Source organism: Melitaea cinxia, chromosome 3 (genome assembly GCF_905220565.1).
Source record: "Melitaea cinxia chromosome 3, ilMelCinx1.1, whole genome shotgun sequence".
In the NCBI taxonomy this organism is placed as follows: Eukaryota; Metazoa; Arthropoda; class Insecta; order Lepidoptera; family Nymphalidae; genus Melitaea; species Melitaea cinxia.
In genome coordinates this window covers 12,588,067-12,613,892 of record NC_059396.1, presented here as the reverse complement: position 1 = coordinate 12,613,892, position 25,826 = coordinate 12,588,067, and the positions used below count along the sequence as shown (strand labels likewise).

The window sequence follows — 25,826 nt, the reverse complement described above, 5'->3', positions numbered from 1 at the left end:
TTCGGAGTAATGACGCGCCGACGGCCGTGCGACAGGCGGCGGCGCAGAACGGGCACGTGGAGGTGATCCGCGCGCTGGTGGAGGCGGGCGCGGAGGCGGACGCGGAGGACCGCGACGGCGACCGCGCGGCGCACCACGCGGCCTTCGGCGACGAGTCGGCGGCGCTGCGCGCGCTGGCCGCCGCCGGCGCCGACCTCAACGCGCGCAACCGCCGGCGCCAGACGCCGCTGCACATCGCCGTCAACAAGGGCCACCTCGCCGTCGTGCGCTCGCTGCTGCAGCTGCGCGTGCACCCCAGCCTGCAGGTCAGTCACTTACTCTTGGTAATCATTATCCACACTTACATCCTACCTTTTTTTTACGCTGGAAAATGCATTTACGCACCCCCGTCACCCGAAGGCGACGGAAGTCTGAGACTACCGGCGGGAAGTGCAATGCCGGATTACTCAGTAAAAACCAGTGGTGCCCTCGTCGTCCTGGTGGGGCGTCACGGGACCACTTACATCCTACCTACCTACGTTTTGTATCTACTCTTGAACGCCACCTGTTAGTTGAGTAAATCTAAATAAACAGTGCCCTCTGTTTTTTGCTCTATGAATATGATGCGTCTCAGTCAAAACACATCGTATCGTTTTTATCAGTATAGGGATCGTGATATACTCGTATTCGTCTTTTAAATGAGGAGGTCGACGAAATTGTAGTCTCACTTATCTCTAATATCCATCTGGATAAAATACCTTTTACTGTTCTGCAGATTCTGCTGGGATATCAAACGTATATTTTTATAATAAAACTAGCTGCGCCCCGCGGTTTCAACCGCGTTAGTTTGAGGAATAAATTTACTAAAATACTATGTAGCCTATAGACTTCCTCGGTAAATGGACTATCCAAAACAAAAAGAATTTTTCGATTCGGACCAGTAACTCCTGAGATTAGCGCGTTTAAACGAAAAAAGAAACTTGTTTTATAATATTAGTATAGATTATTAATTATTTTTAAATAAGTCATTTGTTCACTTGTCGTTTGTTGTATATTTGAGTAGCTTTATATATTGTCTTTAGTCTACACAAAATAAATTTCGTAACGCACGAATTACGTTTGCAGCAGTTAGGAGGTTGCAAAAAAACCGAATAATTATAAATTATATATTAATACAAGTTGAAGTAGGACTGAAGAGTGGTCAAAATAATATTACAATCAATAAAGTTAGAAATTCTTACGACTAATTTCGATCTAGCGGGTACATCGTTCCATAGCTTAATTGGCTACAGCACCGACACGGTAAGTCGGAGATCGGTTCGATCCCCGCTGGAACGGTCGATTTTTGATTTGATTTTAAAAAATTGTTTAAAGTTAGAAATTAAAACAACCAGGCATTTAAAGGTCAATACGGGGAACTCGTGAGGTGGTCGATTGAGAAGCTTCTATCAATTTGGTACGTCAGGGGGTATTCGTGGGTTTAAGGTTCCGTAACTCACGCATAAATATTTGACAACCAATATATATGTCAATACTTTTTTAAACGACTTCAAAAAAAGGAGGAGTTATTCAATTCGACTGTATATATATGCATATTTTTAATGTATGTTCGGGTATAACTCCGTCGTTTATGAACCGATTTTGATTATTCTTTTTTTGTTGGAAAGGAGATATCCCTAGTTTGGTACCATGATAAGGAAACAAGGATCTGATGATGGGATCTCAGAGAAATTGAGGGAAACTCTCGAAAATCTGCATAACTTTTTACTGAGTGTACCAATTTTGATTATTTTTAATTTAATCGAAAGCCGATGTTTATCATGTGGTCACATTTAAATTTCATCGAGATCTGATTACAACTTTTGGAGTAATCTTTGATAATGCGTATTTACTTGACTATTTTTTTCGTGTACCTACGTTGTATTATACATTATTGACATGATTCTACATTTTTCAAATTTAAAATACGGCACTATCCGAATATTGTGAATATATCGTGTCGATTTAAACCTTTTTTAATGGGAGAGTTTACCATATCGACGGGAGGAACATTAAATATTTGACGGTTACGAAACCCACGAACTTTATTTTATATGCTGACCCACGAACTTGCATTGGAATTATTTATTTTTCTTAGTTTAATTTTTTCGTCAATTTTTCATCGTTATTCAATCGTTAAATTAAAAACCATGGAAAGCGGTCCAGCTGTTTTTTAAACTAAACTTATACTCATTTGTAGAACAAAATTGAAAGTGATGTATTCTCCGTGGAAAAACATGCAAATGTCGATTAAGTTTTTGAAATACAGTTTTTGCATAAAATTTATTCATTTCGTCAGCGATATAAATAAAATAATAAGAATTTCAATTATCGGGTAGAGGTAAAACATGTACGTTTGCCAATTCGCCATGGAGAACCACAGTGGATTTATTTTTTAATGAGGAAAGCTGTCTGCTGTCTTTCGGCTGTGTTCGATTTATAGTTTACGTATTGAGCCAACTTAAGTACTGTAGGAACTATATCCATGGGCGACCTCCAGTCATAGCTATAAGTATACCATAAATATGTATGCATAATATATAGTTGATGCATAAACTTACAAATGCGATTGGTAACCAGCAGGCCTAGCATGCGCGCCACGACAAAATTTTGTCTACCCCTTTTCTCGTATTATCTCTCTATGTCTACAGTAGCTAACATGCGTGCACGCGATACTCTTCTCGTTACGTCAATAGAAGAAATAATCATTAAATTTTAGTGATCTGTGATATTTATCTCTACGGAAGCTAACATGACATCGTAATTTTGTCGAATTTTGTCGTTTTAACTCTTCTCGTTTTCAATATCTTCTCGTTTTCAATATCTTCTCGTTTTCAATATTATCGACGAGAAAGACGATAAATAAAAAATAAATAAAACCGGGTGCCTATTTTTTGTATACCATGGCGTTTCCCTATTATAATTATATAATTTCGGTATACGAAGAGCGGGAAATGCGAAAAGTCGAGTGAAGTGTGCCATATAATGACACAAAAAACGTATTTGCGCCCTGTTGCTTCTTATTCTAAATAATAATAATACTTTATTTCAGACCAAAGTGTAAGTCCATATTGGGTTAGTACAACAAGACAAGACAACATTCAGAATAAAAAACAAAACAAAATTATATTAAAAAAATCAATAAGTAAAAATAAAATTAAATAGAATAAAAGTAAAATCAATAATCAAAAAAAAAAAAAAATTCAAAAATTCAAAAAATTTTAAAAATTAAAAAAAAACAAAAAAAAAAACAAAGCGTGATAGAATTACAATTATCTAATGTGCGACAAGATATAAAGCACAACACGAGCATATTATTTTACATATATAATTAAATTCATTTACTTACGCCGTTTTATTTTCCATATTAGATTTTTTAAATTAGATATATACTTTTTATCTTAGCCAAAAGGCCGAGAACATTGTTAAATAAAACATGTGTCACTCGTTTGAAATTATACAAACGTTGGCTCATCCCGGTTTGGCACGATTGGTCAATAACCTTGTAAATTCAACTTTACGACATAAGAAATAAGAATGATATTCAGTTGTGATTATGGTTGATAATGTTTCTCTACTCGACAAGGCGAAGTCTTCGGAAGAGAATTTTGTCTCTCGTAGTGCGCATGTTAGGGTAATCGAGAAAATACTCGATGTAGACATTATCTCTCTCTCTCGTCAAGAGATATCTCATTGTATGCATGCTAGGCCGGCAGAACCACTCGTCTATGCCTAAACGTATTAGTTTTGGAATCTTAGTTGAAAACTTAATTTAAATTGACAGTAGTCAACAAATGTTTTGAGTATATTATATTTCAATGTATATAGTAGGTTTCAATGTAATCGTATATTCTGTTGTCTCGAAGAGATCGCTCCCTTAGCGATAAGACCGCCTTTGTACACTGTTCTTTATTTGTAATATGGTTATTGTTATGATTATTGTTGTGTACAATAAATATTATTATTATTATTATTCAATAATGTAGCAAAGAAATTTTAGAGTAGGTATAATTTAAAATATTATTGCGTTATAAAACATGTTTATAAATACTTCTTATGACCTTTAGTAACGCTTAAATAACAAATGAGTTGGCTGAGTTGGTTGGGAGTACTCCGCGGTTTCGACCGCGTTAATTTGAGGAAGAAACGAACTAAAATGTTTTAAACCACTACTGTGCAACTCGGGCGACTTGCGCCGGTGCGCGGCGCGACGCAATGCAACGCCGTTTTATTTAACATTATTATGTGTCAAACTTAAGTACTCAAAAAGACAAAGTTCATCTATATAAAATGGCTTTCTTGATGAAGTTTTTTCATTCGTAAGTCTAAGTGCCTGTCTAATAATAATGCAATAAAATCACCTTTTCATTTTTTGTGATCATTAATAGGGCCACTATGTTTGAAAAAGTACTTTACAATGTTGATTTTCTAATAAAAAGCCACAAAATAAATATATTTCGACAAAATAAACACGCTTTCATGCCATAAAATCAAATTACATTTTAAACCTTTTTTATTTCCGCGAAAACGCTATCAGCCATTTTGGTGACGTAGTGTGTTTAAAAACGAAAATCGTGTATGACGTATGTATGACCGAACTCGTTCAATACGTCAAAAGTTCAATACCTTATACACATACTCTTTGTCGTTCAACGTTAACAGCTACAAATATTTGGTGTTTTGTGTAAAATAATGAATTACAATAGCTATCGTTGGTGTGTAGTGTCTAGCTGTACAAGTACTAGCATTAAAAAAAGACTATTAAGCCTTAATTTGGCAGTAACATAAGGAATAAAATATAACCTAACACTTTCTACAGTATAATATAACAAGTATAAAAGTAATACTTACAAAGACGTTTTAACATTCCGAAATTCGGCAGAACAGAAGTCTGGGTTACATGCAAAAAACTTTGCAACTATCATTGAATCAATTTTTGGCAGATTCGTACTATCTGCTTTTACAAAACCTTTTTGCATTTTAATACATAAATAGGTACAAATGAAATGGACTAACGAAAGAGCACAAGTATTACTTCTTGAAGTTAATGTTGATAGATATGTCCCTAGCTGTTTACAGTTCTGACAGAACTTTGTTTTTGTTACTGTCCGTATGACGTCATACCATGGCGGGTCGTGTTTTAGGTCATGTTATATACAGATTAAAATATACGACTTTTAATTTCAATGTAATAAAACAATAATGTGCTTTTATGATTCCAAATCAGAATATTTAAGTGTATTTTTACATAAATTTTAATTTTTATCAAATATCGTTTATTTGTCACTACCGAAAGTACCCTATTCGTTGCGGGGTTATCTTAAAACTGTGATATCTTCTAAGATATTCATTGAAATCAAATGATGTCAAGGATAATATTTTTCAAAAATAAATACTTGTAATGAATAATGCCTTTATTTGGATAAGGATTTATAATATGTGTATAAAACAAGCTTCGCAAATAGTGCATTATTTTAGAAAAAACTCATGTTGTCGAGGACTATTTTTAGAACTATTAGTGGCGATTATTTTCGTTATACATGATTTTTGGGTATCTTTTGCCGTTTACGCAGCGCACGCAACGGAAGCCCTCAAAAAGAATCAACTTTCCCGTTTTCGGAACATTTCTTATAAATGCTCAGTCTCCTTATGCTCTCAGCGAAATGTTATATAGCCTGTAGCCTTCCTCGTCAAATGGACTATCCAACACAATAAGAGTTTTTCGGTTCGAACAAGTAGTTCCCGAGATTAGCGCGTTTAAAAAAAAATAAACAAAAAAAAACTTTTCAGCGCCAAAAATAGCGTGATCTCATGTGTTTTGCCCATAGTCACCACGCTGGGCAGGCGGGTTGGTGACCGCAAGGCTGGCTTTGTCGCACCGAAGACGCTGCTGCCCGTCTTCGACTTGTGTAAAAGCCAGCAGTTGCATGGTTCGTTTCGTCATCAGTCAGCTTTTTAAGTTACAAGGTTTTAGTGGAACTGTGTTATCCCTTAGTCGCCTCTTACGACACCCACGGGAAGAGAGGGGTCTCTTCCCGTGGTTGGCTATATTTTTACCTGCCGTAACCACACAGCACATAATATTAGTTATAAATAACTTAAAATCCATACAATACGTATGATAAAAATGTGACTAGCTGAAATCTGTACATTAAAAATATTTAGAAAAATCGATTTGAAATCGAATAGAGAGACAATACTCATATGTGAAATGTCAATTATTATTATTATTATTTTTTTTGTATCTGTGTTGTACTGGATTACTGCGAAAAAAAAACTCAAATAACTCAAGCGCAAAAGCGCTAGGAACGCTCAAGGGTAATACTTACTAACGTATACGCTAATACCTAATTTTATTACTGAACCATCTATACTTAGCAATTCCGTAAAATAACGTCAAAAGCTAAATATTATAAAGAACTGATTTATAACAAAATTCAATTTAAATGTACTTTATCTTAAATTACGTAATCTCACTGCGATGAATGTAGTTCTTCTTTTTCTCAACAGTACATTTCTAGCAATTTCTTATGTTTTGAATAAATTTTAATAACATTTTGTCATGGTCTCATATAATAAATATATATCACTAGCGAACCGCCCCGGCTTCACACGGGTGCAATATACTAAATATAAAATAAATAAATATAATGTACTAAATATAAAATATAAAATAAATATTATATATGCGCGAAAAAAAATGTGTTTATTTACGACATCGCTTTAGAAACATCAAAAACTCTCAGTGTTCCTCTACTATGTTATTCATATATTATACATATAAACCTTCCTCTGGGACCACTTTATTTACTAAAAAAAATCGCATCAATATCCGTTGCGTAGTTTTAAAGATCTTAGCATACAGACAGCGGGAAGCGACTGTTTTATACAATGTAGTGATATATAATTTGGCGATTTATCAACGTGTTCTGAAAACCTGTGACCTGTGACGGTCATGGCACAACACCTTAATGCTTAGTTGTGTGGAAAATGTGAGATGTAGTAAAAACTTATCTCTATATAGTTTTCCGTATGCCTTTATTTTACGTACCGAAACTCTGTTGAACAAAATTGCAAACCCTACCCTGTAATAGAACAGTTTGAAAAGCACAGTCTCTTAGTTATACACGTTATACAAGAACAGATAAATGAGGCATAATAAGATTATATTATATAAAGCATAATAAGATTGAATTGTATGCAAAGTAAGCCCCTTCAATAGTGCTAAAGAATATGATAATCTATATATATATATATATAGCCTCGTGAATCCCTCAAGCTTTTTCCTAGTTATAGTTTAGGATACAGCAATCCATATTCCCTTAAAAATTCACATATTCCAGTATAGGTTAAAAAATTCGTTTATAAGTAAGCCAAAATGAATATTAAAACATAACACACCTACAATGAAATTGTTTTTCGCAGTATACTCGCTAACCGACCTTTACGAGTTGTGAATTTTTATAGTCACTATAACGTATAATTATGAGATAAATAATACTGTCGAGAAAACTGAGATAAACATTGCCATAATTTAGTTAATTTGATTTTATCGTAAATATAAAACTCCAATTAAAACAAACAATACAAACAACTATGAGGGAGCTTTTATGTTTGGTATCTGACCCCGTGAACTTCTTACTGCCATACATTTATTTGGTGACCATCAATAAATAACTAAACGCTTCACACTCAATTCAATATTTTATACAAAACTTGTCCCGACAGTAACAAACACAAAAAGATTTATACAATTCGGTAAAGTCTTTCAAAAGTTACGTTACGTGTGTACATACATTTCGGCGAGTCAATTTAGATAATATTCGTAGATAGATAAAAATATCTGTAATTGTCTACGAACATGGCTGGTAAATAGTTCTTAAAATCTTTCAGTGATTGTTCGATTTCGTTATTCACAACGCCTGAGGGTGAGCTGTGGTCCCCGAGGTTAGGTTAGCTAGTCATATTGTATAGCTAGTCGTAGCGTGTTGTAGTATCTTTATAACAGCTATATGAATTTCTATGTTATATAAATATAAACAGCAATTTGCATAAAGATAAAGACATAGAACGCTTTTATCTATACTAATATTTGCAAGGGGAAAGATTTGATGACAAAAAAAAAAAATAGATTATGCTACATTAGTAGCGAGTGGCATATTTTCAGTATATTTTTTATCTTAAAACAGAATAGTCCAAATCGTGTAATCCACGCGGACGAGACCGCGGACGGGAATGTACTTTCAAATACCTCTGAGTACTGAAAAAATAAAAACTTTAGAAATGTCACGCACATTTGAACTCGCCGAAGTGAAGTAAAAAAATTCAAATACACGCGAACCTTGAAAGCATCTCACTCCGTTATTGGGAAGTCGTGTATGAAATATAAATAAAGTATCGAAAAGTCGAAGAATTATTACATGTTGTGAGAAATTTCATAAGGGATTGCGTTATTATATTTCACAAATGAAAAAACTTTTCCCCCAAACGAGGTGACTAACGGATCGTTTAATCCTTTAGGTTCACGAGCTGCTGTGCTGTCGATTTTAACCGTTTTCACAATACATATAAAATACAATTTCTTGTATATCTTCTTTTTAACCTACTTAAAAAAAGAGGTTAACAATTTGACTGTATTTTTTGTGTGTTACCTCATAACTTTTTACAGGATGTACCGATTTTGAGGATTCTTTTCTGAATCGAAAGATGGTGGTTGTCGATTAGTAACATTTAATCTTGATCCAGATCTAACGAGTACTTTTTGAGTCATCCCTAATAATGCGTATTTAATTGACTATTTTGCGAATGCCTACTTTGTATTAGTTGTCGAGTAAAGTTAAGTCGGTGTTTTTTCTTTTACGAGCCAACACAATTGTTTTTTATCTTCTTCTATCTCTATCCTTTTTTATGTTATAATATATCTCTCTAGGGAAATTGTCAAGTCAGTCAAGTCTACGTACTATGTTCAACAACATAATCCATACAAGAGCCATTAAATGTAAATTGCATAATCTGATCATATCCGAATCTATAATAGTCATCTTATATTTATAGTGACAGCTTTTTATTTGTTAGATAAAAATTGTTTTTATTGTATTTTTTCTTAACATCTATACAAATAAATAAAATTGGATATTCTGTTTGTTATATGTTAAAATAATCGCTTTTTATTAAATGCATCTGGATGTATACATGGTACATATAATAAAGTAATATTTTTTACAATTTGTTTTTTTCTGTCTGTGTGTCAATCTCTAAAATGGATGGACCGATTTGGACGGGACTTTCACTGGCAGATAGCTGATGTATTATAATATGGAGTAACTTAGGCTACTTTTATTTTAGAAATTTATTTATTTTATAACTCTGTGAACTGAAATTGTTCAGTTCACAGAGTGACCACGTGAGACACAAAACTTGTAAATACATACAATTTCACTAAACAGCCGCTATAATTTTATATTTACCGCTCAATCATTACAGCCTATACAGTCCACTGCTGGACATAGGCCTCCACAAGTTTACGCCAAAAATAACGTGAACTCATGTGTTTTGCCCATAGTCACCACGCTGGGCAGGCGGGTTGGTGACCGCAGTACTGGCTTTGTCGCACCGAAGACGCTGCTGCCCGTCTTCGGCCTGTGTATTTCAAAGCCAGCAGTTGGATGGTTATCCCGCCATCGGTCGGCTTCTTAAGTTCCAATGTGGTTGTGGAACCTTGTTATCCCTTAGTCGCCTCTTACGACACCCACGGGAAGAGAGGGGGTGGCTAAATTCTTTAGTGCCGTAGCCACACAGCAACTTTACCGCTCGATATTGCTTAAATATATAAAAACAACTCCATACTTTGGATGCGATTAGCATGAACGCGCGAATGCCCATTTGCAATTGTTTCAGCATTTGAAATGTTTACGAAACGATTGCTAGTATACATCTTATTTGTTAAATTCCACGCGGACAAAGTCGCGGGCACAGCTAATAATTATATAATAGTCGTAATACATATTCAGTATATTCTTCTTGCCGCTAGATGAAAAATATAATATTAAAAAAACCCAATAACAAAAAAAAATCAACATCGGCGTTATTACGTTGAAAACGAAGCATACTATTTATTTATGTGGTTTGTTATTAAATTTTGTGAAATCTTACGTCAAGACGGAATTGCTCCTACATTAACCACGCGCCTCTCGCGATCATTGTTCTTGGTTTTAATTAAGTATTCGAATTAAATCGGATAGAGTACCGCCGCGACATGTCTTGAGTATTATTTGTTCGTAAAACTTACTTGTAAGTACATTTTAATTAAATCTCAAATAGAATCATGATCGCTTTGTTATAACTCACACGGATGCCTTATTTGTTCATGACCAGGCGAAGAAATTTTATTCAATACTAGGTATATCTCACGGTTTCACCCGCGTAATTTTAGATCTTGTAGGGATATCGGCATAAAAACTAGCCTAAGCATTATGAAAAAGGGAAAAAAATATTGTTAGTTAAACTTTGGTAGTTGTCTCGTTATTACTTCTCTTCAGCGAAAAGTTAACATCAAGAGAGGAAGTCAAAAAATTTCTAAGCAACGAAATCCTGTCTCTACCTACGAGATGGCGCTAAGTTATCGAACAAAATTGTACATATATATTATAACTAATGTAAATAAGTTTTGTAGAATCGTACCTTGAGTTTCTATATGAAATACGTAGAATCTTTTTTTACGACTAAATACTACACGAGTACCCATATACACTCATAACCGTAATCCCTAAGAGACAAATTTGTAATCCATAGGGTCAAAATACAATTGTCTTTTCAATGTTTAACGATTATTACTTATCTGGTTTTAGTTTTACGACCGGATTCGAAGGTCTAATTTACAATCAGAGTTTTACGAAGTACTAAAAGAAAGGACTCGTTAAAAACTAATTTAATTAAATTTATTACAACATCTTCTATATATTAACACGTGAAGCAAAAACTTGGTACCCTTTCTATTCCGCACTCTTTCTTTCTTCTACACTACCATGCATTTGACACACTTATAATTTACATTAATTATGGTCGAAATTCGACCACTGGGCGACTACTAGTATATTGAAACGAGCTGAATACACGAAAATATTAAATCTTGTCGTTAAAAGTGACTAATATTTACATTTGTGTTCTATGTGGAATAAAGTTGCAATAATGACACAGACACACAAGAGACAAGGAAATAAAAATAGTTAATTCTTAACTATAGCACACATATTAATCAGTAAAGTAATTTACAATAAAAGTAATAATGGAACAAACGATACATAATAATATCGACTCCTCCACGGAATAACTACGCAACCGCGATTTAGCGCATGTATAAAAAGAAGCTTCTAAATATAAAGATGTCGGTAATTGCTAAACTACTAATGCAATTTCCATATTCATAGTATTCCTTTGGGCTATCGACATGTAAACACCATATATAAATATGACTTATTTTTGTAAGTAGTGTAGAGATAATAGCAACGCCTAATGCGAATATTTCGTTTATTATAACAGACTGATGGACGTGGTCAAAAGAAAAAGAAAAAAGTAAATTAAGGTATTCAAAATCAAAATCAAAAACAATTATTATTCAAATAGGCCCCAAGAGCACTTACGAATCGTCGTTCAGAATGTAGATTCTGCAGAAAAGAATCGGCAAGAAACTCCGCAGTTCTCTTTAACTACATATACTACCTACATATCTTTTTATCTTATACGATTTTGACCGAAGTCTGAACAGTTTATGCTTCAAGTCAGGCGAATTATTACAAAATTCGTTTCGCTCGCAATATTTCTGAAATTATTTACTCGTTTAGTTGGTTCCGCTCACCTCGTTTCCTTTAGAAGCACGTCTATTCCAATTGCGTCGACTAGTGTAGCAAGTTTTATATATAGTGAACATGTGTAGGTTTTACATCTTTATTTCGTGAATAGATAAAAAAAGAATTATACTGAATTCAAATCTAAAGCAGAACTTATTTCAGTACTCCAAATTTTAATTAACGAAGACGTCAAATTAAATTTTTGGTGTGTAGGAAAATAATCATCAATAAAGAGTATATCTTTGTATCTTCAATACCGTTTTCTACTTTTAATATAGACAAGTAGAGCTTCAGTCCGTAATGAGTGTAGACGACGCTCTCAGACATGCGGTTGCCATAATTGCCAAACTTTACGTCGACCCAGGCCCTCCCTTCCAACTTGTCGTTTACCGCTGTTTTCATAGCAACCCATATGCTACTCCTTTGTCGCATGGTGTTTCTGTTTCTCTTTACAGTAACGATGAATCATTTTAATTAATTACGTATTCTACCCGAGCACAAAGAACTTATAAACTTACGGTGACTTATCTTTCCTAACTGATCTCATAATGAAGTTTCTTTAAACTCATTTTTGGCTCCTCGGCAAAGCTTTATCCTCAAATTTTCAAGAAAATTAAACGCCTAAGGCTCTTTCCTTCCTTGCAGCTAAGTTATCTCTAAAATCTTTGTTTAATGAAATAACTATCTGAGAGCTTGCGCCATATTGAAGCGCAATTGGGCGTAAAGCTATTTAAATCTGAATAGAGCATTGTGAAGGCGCGTCACCTTGATTCAGTGACAGCGCTGGCTTCTCGTCCTTAATAAAGTTAGAGCCGCTGCAGCGACACTCAGTCGGCCGTTTTATAATTAAACTTATTGTGATATTTATCATATTATTTATTACTTACAAAACTTAGTAATCAAAGTAGTAATTAATATTACTCGTAAGTTGTTTATTTGTCACAAAACGGATAGGAACCTTATTTATTATTATTATTAATCACTCAGCTAGAGTAAAGTGAATCATTAAAAATTTATTTGTTACATTACTCAGTTTTAAATACATATGCGACTGTAAAACTTTATCTTTAAAAATCGTTCTGAGATATTTTATTGTTTCAAATAATTCTCAAGACGTTTACATATTAAAGTTTAAGATAGATGTACCTGAAAACTTTGCGTCATGTAAGTTGTTATCGAACTTAAAAGTAGGAAGGTATTTTTCAAAATGTTGTCGTATTTTCGTAAAAATTCTCAAATGTGACTGTGATATTGAAGATAATTTATCATTGTTATAACATAAGGAAACGACACAGTATGTCAGGAGTCAGCAAAGACGTTTGTTACGTAAATATCGGCAGGGCGTGTTGCGAATTGGGCAGAATATACGATGAGGGGAGGCGTATGTCCTTTCTGCTGCATAAGTAGAAGTATTCAGTTTTATGTTTAGATATGTGAGAAACTCGTAGCGGTGTTTACTGATTCGAGATGCACGTTTAAGTTGTATCTACTCGTGTTTTAAGTTAGGTGATGGAAATTTTTATATGGCGGTTTTTATTTACTTTTGTTTTAAAATAAAACATCAATCAGTATCATCATTATCATAGTATGTACCTAAAAAAATAATTAATTAATACGTCTTAAAAATTGTAATCAAAGAATTGTTATAATTAATTGTAATAATTACATATTACGTTAAGTAGTAGTCGTTATTGCCCACGGATTAAAACATAAACGGATAATAGATATTGAAAAATATCCTAAATTATATGACTATCATTCAAATGTCAATTAGGCTATGTCATATACAATCATAAGTACCAAATAATAACGTTTCAATTTACATCACAAGTGGCAGAACTCCCTTACAAACTTTTAACTCTCATTTTACTCACTTCCAATTCTAATGGCTAAATCCACATAGCTATTTACAAAAACGTATAAAAAAGTATAGATCGACTATAGAGAGTATTACGTTTCGATAGAAGAGAATATTATAAAATTGCGAGATGAGTTACCATGAGCGTAAATTCACAGCCTTTCCATTTCTGGTTATTTGCCGATTTATATTCTGCGCCCACTCGCCGCCTGAGAAATCTCATGTTGGAGGTGCTCTTTCAATTTGAATCGGAACACTCGGATCGGGGAATAATGTATTTCGATACCGACCCTCCGTTCAGAACGAATCCTCCTGTTTATCGCCGTTCTCATTTATTCGGGCGTCGTCGCGCCTTTATTTTTTGAACACAAACTCGGTATCGTACTGTTTATCCGCCGCGCAGTACTATTAGCAGGGCCTTTGTTTTGAGACAATCGGATTGCGTCGCTCATAGATAATTGAATTGTCACATCAGCACACTACTCGTGCGTTGTCCCTCTGCTCCTTTTTTTATATAAAAAATGGTAAAGTTCTTGATTTTATATATTACGTATTTAAGCGTCTCTAACACAAACCTTTGGCAATAAATGTCTGTAGTAAAGAAATTATATAATATTATACAAAGTATTACATAAAACTAATGATCGACTAAAGAAATTTCTAGATACCAAAGTAAAACGTGTCTAAGAAGCTCCATTTTACAAGACCGGTACGTAGTCTAAGTTTCTTTTAGCGATCCTTTGAAAGCAACAAAACGTACGTTTCCTCGATAGCCACTTTTCTCCGACAATTTAAAATTGCTTTGAATTTTGTAGTGCACCATAAAAATAGAACATGATAGTTAAACATTTCCTAGAGAAAATGTACCTTTTATAACATATAAGATTGCAATTATGCCTTAAAATAGATACATGTTTAGTGAAATTGGGGTTTATTATAGCTTACTTAAGAAAACCGTCGGCTGTTCGGTTAACCGAGGCCCAGTTTAAATGGCTCATCTGGTATTCGAGTCGCGAGGCGGACATCTTGCGGGCCCTTAACCCGCGTCTAGTTTCTACTATTCGAGGACTACTTACGTCATTTTGTTTGATAATCTGCTATTGTATCGCCGGGTTGCGCAGCATCCCTGTGCGAATTATGCGAGTTATCTATTGAGAACGTGCGCGGCGTACGGGTATGTAATGAATAAATAATTCGAACTTGTTACACGGAATAATGATGGATTTCTTATCGACGAAATGTATGAATAGTAATCGTAAATATCCCGATAGCGTAATACGTTTTTGTACTAATATCTGTTTTCGAAATTGATGTGTAAAATACAGAACACAGAACATGATCTTTAAGCTATGAATATTGTATCTTTAATAAAAATCGTGTTCTGAGAAGAAATCTATTTCAAGTTTTATTTATGTGACTATTCGTATTTATTTCCGCCGTACCTAGAAAAATCCAGAAATGTTTTTTTCAATTCAAACTGAAATGGCCGAATTGAGGAGCGGCGGTACGACACTTTATTTGTAGCGAATAAAAACGGTATAACAAATTGTCTTGTAGCGTTATCCCATTTTAGAAGTTTTGTACAATCAATCCATAAAATAATTATTTATACGCATGAACGAATTTACTTTTAATTTACCTATGTATAAGCTTGTTTTTTAATCGTGATTATAATAGACATTAATTACAAGTTAATTAATAGAAGATACAAAGGCGTCTTCTTGTAAAATAAAATTAATATTGTTAAGAATCTAAATATAACTAAAAATAAATATCCAGTTTCAAATTTATATTAGTTAAATAAATATTTATTACTAAGTAGATTTTTCTCAAATTTAATGAAGAGAAGCAGTATCCGCTGGTGACATAGACTATAGGTATTATATTTTCTAAAAAAATTAGGGATCCTTATTAAAACTCCAATAATGTAATCCAAGGTGTATGAAATACTTAAAATATTCTTTACAAAAATAATAACAAAAAAAAAACATTAAAATAAAAAGAAAAGTTGGTTAAAATAATAATATTTACATTTATACATTTTTTTTAGTAACCTGACGCAATAGAAAGGTGTGTGTATAGTAATTTTTAATTTTGAAATATTTGTTAAATACCCGTGCGAAGCCAGGGGGGATCGCTAATTATATTAAAACGAGTAAAACACGTAAGTTTTAAACAGCTTTACTTCAACATAGTAAACATTAGTAATGAATGTCCAACATAGTAATGAATCTCAAAAATGATTAAAGTAGTAGAATACTAAAACCATGAAATAAATACATTTAACATCATCTGCACTAAGTCCACGTTTCCTGTTGGAGCTATTTTATTGCTTGTCTTTATTTACACACAGAATTGAGGCTGGAATCGAACTAAACACCCCTGAAGCGGAAAGCAGGTTAGTTGTCAACTGCGCCAACGAGCAAGTCATGACGTAACTTTTGAAAACAACCGTTATGACTCCTATAATCTCTCTTATTACCTGAATATCACATATTTGGTAAAATTAGTCTCATTACATTCGCAATAGCGCCTGTAGAGGAGATCTAGCGTTGCGTTTATTCACTTTATATCCTTACACATAAATCAAATCCTAAAATATGTCATAGAAATATTGACAGGTGTAAACAATACTAAATGCCGGGCAATTTCTTAGTCGTTAGCTTTTATTTACCTTTCGGAAGCCTGATTGAGTTGCTAGTCTTTTATATAGAGAAATATTTCAACCTCCAATGGTCTTTTTGGCACCTGCTTAATATTCCTTTTGATACCTCTATTTGTAATGATGTCACGTTTGTAGACAGATATTTAGGGGTGCAGACTGTAATTATGCGTTATCGTATTGCTTGAGTTTATATGATTATACGAAATAAAGTACGAAAATTTATATAAATAAAGCCCCAATCTATTTTATATTTTAAAACAGATGCATATTTTTAAAAGTCGTAAAATGAAATAAATAATTTAGTTATATTTTATAATATTTTTTCCAAAAAAACCATTAAACCCAACTTAACCCAACCCTACTTTCCCTGAAAAAGTTAAAAAGTCGCATCCAAAATGTTAACAATGTAATGTATGTTTGGGACAAATCGGAATGTATGATTATTAATTTTAGTCTTTCTAAAATTACTTAGGAAATAATAAAAAAACTTCAAAAGAAATACTCGATTCGAAACGACTAGTTAAAGGATTTAAGTAGAAAATAAATTATTTTTAAAAATGAGCTAAGTATTATTTGAGCTCAAGAGCAATGGACATTTGCCGACTATAAGATTAAAAATATCGATCATACACGTCGACCCAGCCGGAGTCGATTGCGAGTGCGGACTGCTGACATTGCATTAAAAGGGAGGAGCGTGACCGTCTCCGCATTACATGGTTCCGCTTTAGATTTGTTCCTTGTCACGACTCAAGCGTCTTATTGAAATCTAATTTTCGTTAATCCCACGACCCGACCGAGTCCAACTGGAAATCCGCAGTTTAGCCATTAGCGTTCTATTGTAGTTGTTATGCTTTGCGACCAATATTTTGTACATTTTGTTGTTAAACCGTTAGTTCTAGCAGTTTTAGTAACTTGAGCTACAATGGTTGAAATTCTCAAAATTGAAGTCTCTTTCGAAAAGACTTTTAAATTCGCAATAACACACTTAGATAAGACTGCGGAAAAGTTCCAGTATATTATATAACTTTGGAAGACTTATTTCAGTTGATAATATCGACAGCGCTAGTATATTCTCTCTGATTAAATTTTGGCTTTTCAATCAAAAAGTAAATTTTTTTGCATACATTTGTTTTTACTAAAAAAAGCTAACTACAATTAGTATAATATACTAAACTTCTCATGGCATAATAAGCAATCAATTTATTCCATTGTGATTGTAAAAAAAAAAGGTACTAAGTATAGTTTGAAAAAAGGGGAAAAACCTGTATTTTGGCTTGCATCATTTTTACCACATTTATACGAGTGCTGCTAAACTAATACACGAGATCAAAGGTAGTAAACAGTTTTTTATTAATTTCTCTTTAAGTAATTTTTTGTATGAACTTTTCGTGCGTGCGTGCGTGCGTGCGTGCGTGCGTGAATTTCTTAGTGCATATAATTTCAGATCGATAATAACTTAAGATCGTTTCATTAAAACAACTATAATGCCGTGTTACAAATTCTAATTTTGTGCCTACTTTTTATCAGCTTTAGTCTATATAGTCAAGCGCGATGGTGGCATGAGTATCTGTGTAAATGAAACCAGATTGACGAATATATATAAACCATGACTACGAGTATGTAATGTTTAATCTTACATTTTGTAGAGCGGTAATATAAGTAAAATGTTATGGAGATTAGTAAGTTCAGTTTAATTTCCGAGCGATGATGGGTTGTCGCTTAGGACAGAAGCTTTATTTCACTGCGCCTTGCTACGATCTTGTGATGCGAGGCGCTATAGCCTGATTTTATGCTATTTGCGTGCAAAGCAGATTTAATGGCCTATTACACTTCTCTGTTTGGAGATCTTGGAGTGATTGTCTATATCTTTCCTAACTCTAATACCTTTGATGTTTCTAATAAACGATGACTTCCTGTCAATCTCAGCAATACCAAAGACAGCGAAGTGTCTGTCTGTTCGTCTTTCATGACAAATTAAATTTTTATAAATATAAAAGTAGTTTATAGTACATAGTTGTAAGTGCATATATATTTAACTAGTGGACTCGGCGAACTCGTCTTTTTTTTCATTTACGAGCAAACAATTATTAATCATCACGATTCTTAAAGAGTAAACTCAGTTGCGTGTCTAAACTGACACTCACTTTTATTCATCGATTTATTTTTAAATTTACCTATATAAACTTTATCCTAATACAAACAATAAAAATATTTATTCAATTAGATGCAATCGTTCGTAAGTTGTAGGCGTACGTACATATGAGATATTAGTTTTTATTTATAATATCTTTAATTATTATCAGTATTAAAGACGTGCACCCGATTTTTAAATTTAAACAAGGCTAACTCGGTTTGATTGCTTGCTAATACTCGTACAATACTATACAATACAAGTACTCTTTATTGCACACCAAAAATATTACAGATACAGATTAACAATATTTACAAGAGAAATGTCTAAGGAGCGGATTTATTGATAACGAGGCAATCGCTTCCAGGCAACCTAATGTAGTGAGAATTAACAAAACTGGGGACGCAATACACAAATGTCATACACACACGTACACATCAGAATATATAATAAATTATAAATATAACCCACTCATTATATTTACGAAAGGCGAAAACGTGATCATACTTACGAGGACTAAATATGATGATCGAATGCAAAGATTTTCATCTTTACTCAACTAACTGCTGAAAACATTTTTTTACTTACCTCACTTACCTGCGAATCCCAGAAAAGATGTTGGTCAAAGATAATTCCAAGTTCCTAGCTTTAACACTGCATTGTATGTCGACACCTTAGTAGATATTAATATAGATTTGAAGGTCGTCTGCATACAAGTGAGAGAGAATATAATATGGGAAGAAACATAATTTATAAAAATGGAAAATAAGAAAGGAGATAACACGCTATCTTGGGGAATACCGGCAACTATAGAAAACCAATCGGAAAAAGAATCTTGAACTCTTAACCGATTGCCGACGCTCGCGCAGGTAAAAACGAAATTAGTTATTAACGTTTGTAGATATGTTAAAAGACCTTAAAATAGCGAAAAGGACATCAAAGTCTACTTTGCCAAACGCATTACTAAAATCTAATAATGTTAATACCGTAACCTGTTGATTATCCATTCCCAATTTAATGTCATCAGTTATTTTCATGAAAGCAGTGATTGCACCATGTACGTGATGGAAGCCAGATTAGAGAGGATTCAAAAGGATGTTTCTGGTCAGGAAATTATGTACTTGAATATGGATAAGGCGCTCAAGAACTTTAGATACTAAAGGAAGAATAGAAATAGGATGATGGTCAGCATAAGATAAGGGATTCGATTTATTAGGCATTGGTACAATTTGGATGTTCGTCCAGGACTCTAGATATTGACAAAAAAAAAATATAGATCGGTTGAAAATATTAGTAATAATAGGTACCACAAAATCAGGATAGGAAGGACCATTTTACGAGTAACGCTGTCAAAACCAATCGCAACAGATTTAATAGCTAAAATATTCTTCTTAACATCACAAACATTAAGTTGACTTTAATACAAATGAGGATAGAGGAGGAGAAGTTGGCTTAGCAAAAAGTTATTCTAAAGGCTTGGACTGGATTGGTCCAAAGTGTGAGAAGATGAGAAATGTTTCTGTAATTGATTCAAATAAAAGTTGTAAGAGTTTACGTTTTAAGGTGCTTTCCCAACTCCTAATGGCTTCAGAAACTTCCAAATTATTTTCTTTAATTGAGGAGTAACCCACGGGGCTGGAAATATTTTATGCGTGCCGGTCGAATGAGTGCATTAGTGTATTACGCATAGAATTCCAATAGTAAGGATTTAAAAATTGTTATCTGTTCGTTAACAGTATTACATTCAACATTCAACACCGCACTCCAGTTAATATTAGTAACGTCTTTTTGCTGACTTTTCATATCCATTCCACTAAAAGACCGGCTATACAAAAACTCATTTGCAATTCACTCTTAAGTCGTAATGATATCGAACCATTTTTGAAGAGAGTGATTACTGCTGATATTCATTGTGATCTTTTACCATCAATTCGGATTTCTATTGTCTACAGCAGATGAGACTTAATCAAGAAATTGATAATAAGCGGCCAGAATTTATCAACGGAAATGGTGTGGTCTTACATCATGACAGCGACCGACCACATACGTCTTTAGCCACTCAGCAAAAATCGAGAGAGTTTGACTGGGAAGTTTTAATGCATCCACCATATAAACTAAGTCATGCACTCTCAGATTTCAGTCTATTTCGGTCTCTTCGAAATTCTTTAGGTGATGTAAACAGACGTTAACATCAAGAGAGAAAGTTCAAAAATTTATACAGCAACAAAATCTTGTCACTACCTGTGAGGTGGCGGTATGTTATCGAACAAAATTGTACATATATATTATAATTAATGTAAATAATTTTTGTAAAATCTTACCTTGAATTTCTATATAAACTGTGCGAATTTCTGATTTAAGTGTAATTGTATTGAGTTTCACAATTAACTTTCAGTACATTTTTCTTGAATATAAGCGAAAACACAAAAAAAATAAAATTTTGTCTAAATGGTTATATCTTTATCTTTTCTTTGTGGAACATTCCGCTAGGAGCAATATTCTAGAGTTTACACAAAGACAAGTTATAGGTGTTTAGTAATTCAACTGTATAAGTACAATTTATGACATAATTTAAGAACGTAATAATTGTGAAATAAAATACAACTCCAAAGTTTTAAATGTTTACTACTGTATCTAGTCCACTTAGTTCACGAACAAGAAACGTTGTCTTTGCTCTCCTGTAAAATGATGATTTTCGACTTGTATCACTTGTCTCACAGGAGGCACAGGTGTAATTCATATTAATATATATGTACATAAGTAACTCTCTATTAATATTATGGGTATGTAATATTATTCATTATTTATACGCCTATGTGTCATAATAAATCACTGAGGAATCACTGGAGCTGAATTAATGGTACTCGACTCGTCGCATTTGTAACGTATTAAAATTGATGACATATAGAATATTCGTTTCCTTAGAAATAACACGGTGTCTAGGAATATCGGAAAAACTTTATATAAACCACTATTTACCATAAAATATTCTGAGGGGGCAATATGAAATCCAATAATAATTAATTAGTACACAGAACAATGTTCAAACAATTTATTAATAAAATGATGAAGTTATTTAGAAGCGAAGTGGTTCGGCTTAAGTTGTTCCAAATCGTAAATATTTTTATTTATAAAGTATAAGTAAGGTTACTTTTTATATCATTTTTCTTAGTCTTATACAAACCATTAATCTTATATAAATGTATCTGGCCGCAAAAACGATGTCGTTAACTTTTTCCTACGGAGTCAAAGTTATATTTCGAGAAAGCAAATAAATGAAAAAGACAAGAAATATTACGTCTGAAAAAAGTTCGTACGTTTCTTAAGAAAATGAATATTAAAGGATAGTATGTTTTTATAATAAGTATAATAAAATATGTTAAAAATGACAAGAATAAAATAAACATAGTAAAGGAAGGTTAAGTGTAGCTAACACGGGGAAGTTTCATTATAGGGCATCATAACTCTTGTGTAAGTAATAACTCGCGCTGTACACATTCCCCGGTCGGTGCGACTCGGCCCGCAGGTGAAAAATTTGAGCTTCGTTTCAGTGCGGCGCGGGCTGTTTTATCTCGGCTTAACGTTACGAGGATTTGTGGCTCGCTAAGTAAGGTTTTATGTCTCTGAAACGCCTGCAAGTTTGCTCCCTAGATAAAAATGTATCTCGGATCTTGCACTTAAAAGTTACGAGTACTATTCTGTTAAGTAATTTAGAATTAAAATGTAAATTTCGTTATCTCTCTCTCTAACGTTCTACTCTGTCTCGTTCGCTACCATCGTAATGCTCCTGTTAGTGTAAATACGTTCAGACAGCAAATGCACGAGAATAATAGTGACGCTGAAAGTTGCGCCGACGAGCGTGCATCGAGTGCAACTGAACTAGATTTCCTGAATTCTTAACGGCACCGGAATCTAGAGTCGTAAATAACGCGCACTGCGCGCTTTCTTCCTTTCTTCAGCTTTGGGGAACTAACCTTCAATGTTGTAGTTTCTTTTATAAATGGACAAAGTTGGGGTATATTGTTCTAACTTTACATGTTTGTTTGTTGTTATTGTTGTTGTGAATGCTGTCGTAATAAAAATACTGTTTGAAATTCGGAAGAGTATAAAAATAAAAAAAAAAATAAAAAATACTTTTCTCGTAGATTATATTGCTCACAGGAGCGTACCCCACGATGCAATGAGAAAATGGAAAACAAGGCATATCTACACAAAGTGGGAGGTGTTGTATCAAGGAATGGAATTCGGCAAGCGCGCCACTCGGGGTTGTGTGTCGACGTCGGTTAGAGGGTTCGTAGGCGGCAAACCGTTCCTAGCTAACGTACGTATGGAATGTGAGCTACAAGTATCTATCTACATTCGCATCTCCTAAGTAATTCATACATAAACATTAACGCTTCCGGCGATATAGACCCTATTTGTGCCTACACGTGTTATATTGCTTATTAAGCAGATAATTCTTATTTCTCTATTGAAAAACAGTCATCTATTAGCTTCTGAGACACACTATCTATGTAAATAAAAACAAACATGAGCCGAAAAGTATGTACGCGAGATATTTTCAAAAAACCACCAAGTTAAATATTTATCTTTTTGTGTAGGTATTGTCAAGACAAAGTTTGTATAAATGTTTTAAAAAAAAAATGATAAATTCGCGAAAAAAGGAAATATGACGGTCATACGAAGTTCGCCGGGTCATCTAGTTAAATCTTATAAAACTGTATCATATTTACGTTTTTAATTCAGCGTTATTTTAATGTACAAACTATCTTGAATATATCTTCTATTCGACTGTGTTTTTTTTATGTGTTATTCATCACTATTTACTGGTTTATCGATTTTGATGATTTTTTTAACCGACTTCCAAAAAAAAGGAGGTTCTCAATTCGACTGTATTTTTTTTTTAATGTATGTTACTTCAGAACTTTTGACTGAGTAGAGCGATTTCGATAAATTTTCTTTTAATCGAAAGGTAGTGTGTGTCATTTGGTCCTATTTAAATTTATTTGAGATCTAACAACTACTTTTCGAGTTATATCTAATAATGCGTTTTTACTTGACGCTTTTTTCTTCGACCTACGTTGTATTTATACTGCATAACTTTCTTCTGGATGTACCGATTTTGATAATGCTTTTTTTGTTGGAAAGGGGATATCCCTAGTTTGTTACCATGATAAAGAAACCAGGATCTGATGATGGGATCCCAGAGAAATCGAGTGAAACTTTCGAAAATCTGCAATAACTATTTACTGGGTATACCGATTTTAATAATATTTAATATAATCAAAAGCTGATGTTTATCATGTGTCACATATAAATTTTATCGAGATCTGATAACTACTTTTTGTGTATTTTTTGATCACGCGTAGTTACTTGACTATTTTTTCGTCGATCTACGTTGTATTACTCGTCTCTGAGTACTCGTCGATGTAATTGAAGTCGGGTTTTTTTCGTTTGCGAACAAACACATTTTTTTTGTATTAAAAGCAGCCTGTTATGAAGTCTCATTTAATGTTCATCAAAACGAAAATTAACTGACTGTTTTACCGACTACCTACGTCGTATTACTTGTCGATATAATTAAAGTCAATCTTTTTCGTTTATTACAAATTCAAACACATTTATGTAATATAAATATATAAAATATTTGTTAGTCTTCGTAGGGTTATGCTAACACACAATTCACATAGATGTCTGGAGGCAGTGTGACCGAGTGGTCCTAACGCGCTGGTTTTAGGCACCAGTCCGAAAGGGCGTGGGTTCGAATCCCACTGCTGTCATAATTATTTTGTTTCACATTTTCATTTTATAATAGCAAAAAAAAATGTATTAAAGTGTTGTAGAATAACACGTCATCAGTTTTTAATTATTTTTTCAATGTCCAGTTAAAACTTACCTTGTAACTTTGAAACTTTTTCATGACTGCAAAAAATAGACCTTTGCAACGTTTTTTAGCTTAAGTTGATTATGAATGTATCTTTAACAAATCCATGTTATTCTGTTCGCTTCAGCCTGTAATATACCACTGCTGGGCATAGGCCTCTTTCCCCATGTAGGAGAAGGATCAGAGCTTAATCCACCACGCTGCTCCAATGCGGGTTTGCGAATTTACTATGAGTACCGATCGCATAAAAACTGGAAGCGACGGCTCAACGTGCCTTCCGAGGCACCGTGGGGAGCCCTACAATTTTTTGATTTGATGTGACGTAAATACAAATGAAGACTGATAAAAAATTTCCACGCCATGCTGTGTCAACTTCCGCGTCTATCTTTTCACTATTTATCACTTTTTTATGACCTGTAATATATATATATGAAAGTCGTGTTAGTTAAACCGTTTATAACTCAAAAACGGCTGGACCAATTTTTATGATATTTGATTTTTTTTGGATTATTCTTAGTCCGGAATAGAATAAAAATTATTAAAAAAATTGGAAAAAATAAAAAAAATCCAATACAAAATGTTCATGGGTGTCATAACTGTCAAACAGTTAATATTCATCCCGTCGATACGGTAAACTCTCCCCTCAATTTAAAGAATGTACTTAAATAAAGGTTTCGAATTGACAAAATACATCCGCAATATTTGGATGATAGCGTACTTTAGATTTTAAAAATGAAGGATATTGTCGGTAATAAATAAAAATTGACACATATATTGATTGTCAAATATTTATGCGTGCGTTCAGAAATTTTGTGTAAACAGCTTTGTTCCATTTACTAATGATGCATTTAAAACAGCCAAAAAGATATATAAACATATAGCATTAATTATCATCATCCCTAATAATATAAAATGAATTGGACGTTAATAATTTAATTTGACATTACTTTTTTTAAATATAAAAAGGGAATTATCAAAGTATTGCCAATTGAAAAAGCTTATATTATTATTAAAATTAAATTATAATAGTAATAATATCCTATTGTAAATAAACGATATCTATAGCTCCCGTGATATTAGTATAGGATTTTGTTTATTTTATATTTATCCTAACCGATAAAGTAGTTCCCCGTGGCTATCTAAAAAATCGTAAAATGAAGCACACGCGGTCGGGAGCCGTAGGCAATAGCTGTATAAATTACTCATAGAGTATGCGCGTAACGATCACGCGCTTATAGTAGAAGAACGCAACGCTAGCTGGACCCGATCACTTTTCATGAAAATAAACTAAATTGCAGCAAATAAAAGAATCATATGTTACCTAGGGTAAAAAGATCTGCTTAAATTTCGTGTAAAAGATATTGAAACGAAATAATCTGATTCATCAGCGCTTTGTCTTATACTGGCGTTGGCCCGTCCTCCGG

The 25,826-nt window shown here is 33.5% G+C and overlaps 1 protein-coding gene across 1 annotated transcript in view; it reads left to right on the top strand.

Moving 5' to 3' along the window:
• Positions 1–25,826, top strand: part of LOC123669508 (E3 ubiquitin-protein ligase MIB1) — a 151,679-nt gene that overhangs the window by 15,930 nt on the left and 109,923 nt on the right. The window contains exon 10 of the mRNA XM_045603112.1: positions 36–305. Within this exon, the coding sequence (XP_045459068.1) occupies positions 36–305 (270 nt within the window). The remainder of the gene's footprint in view (positions 1–35; positions 306–25,826) is intronic.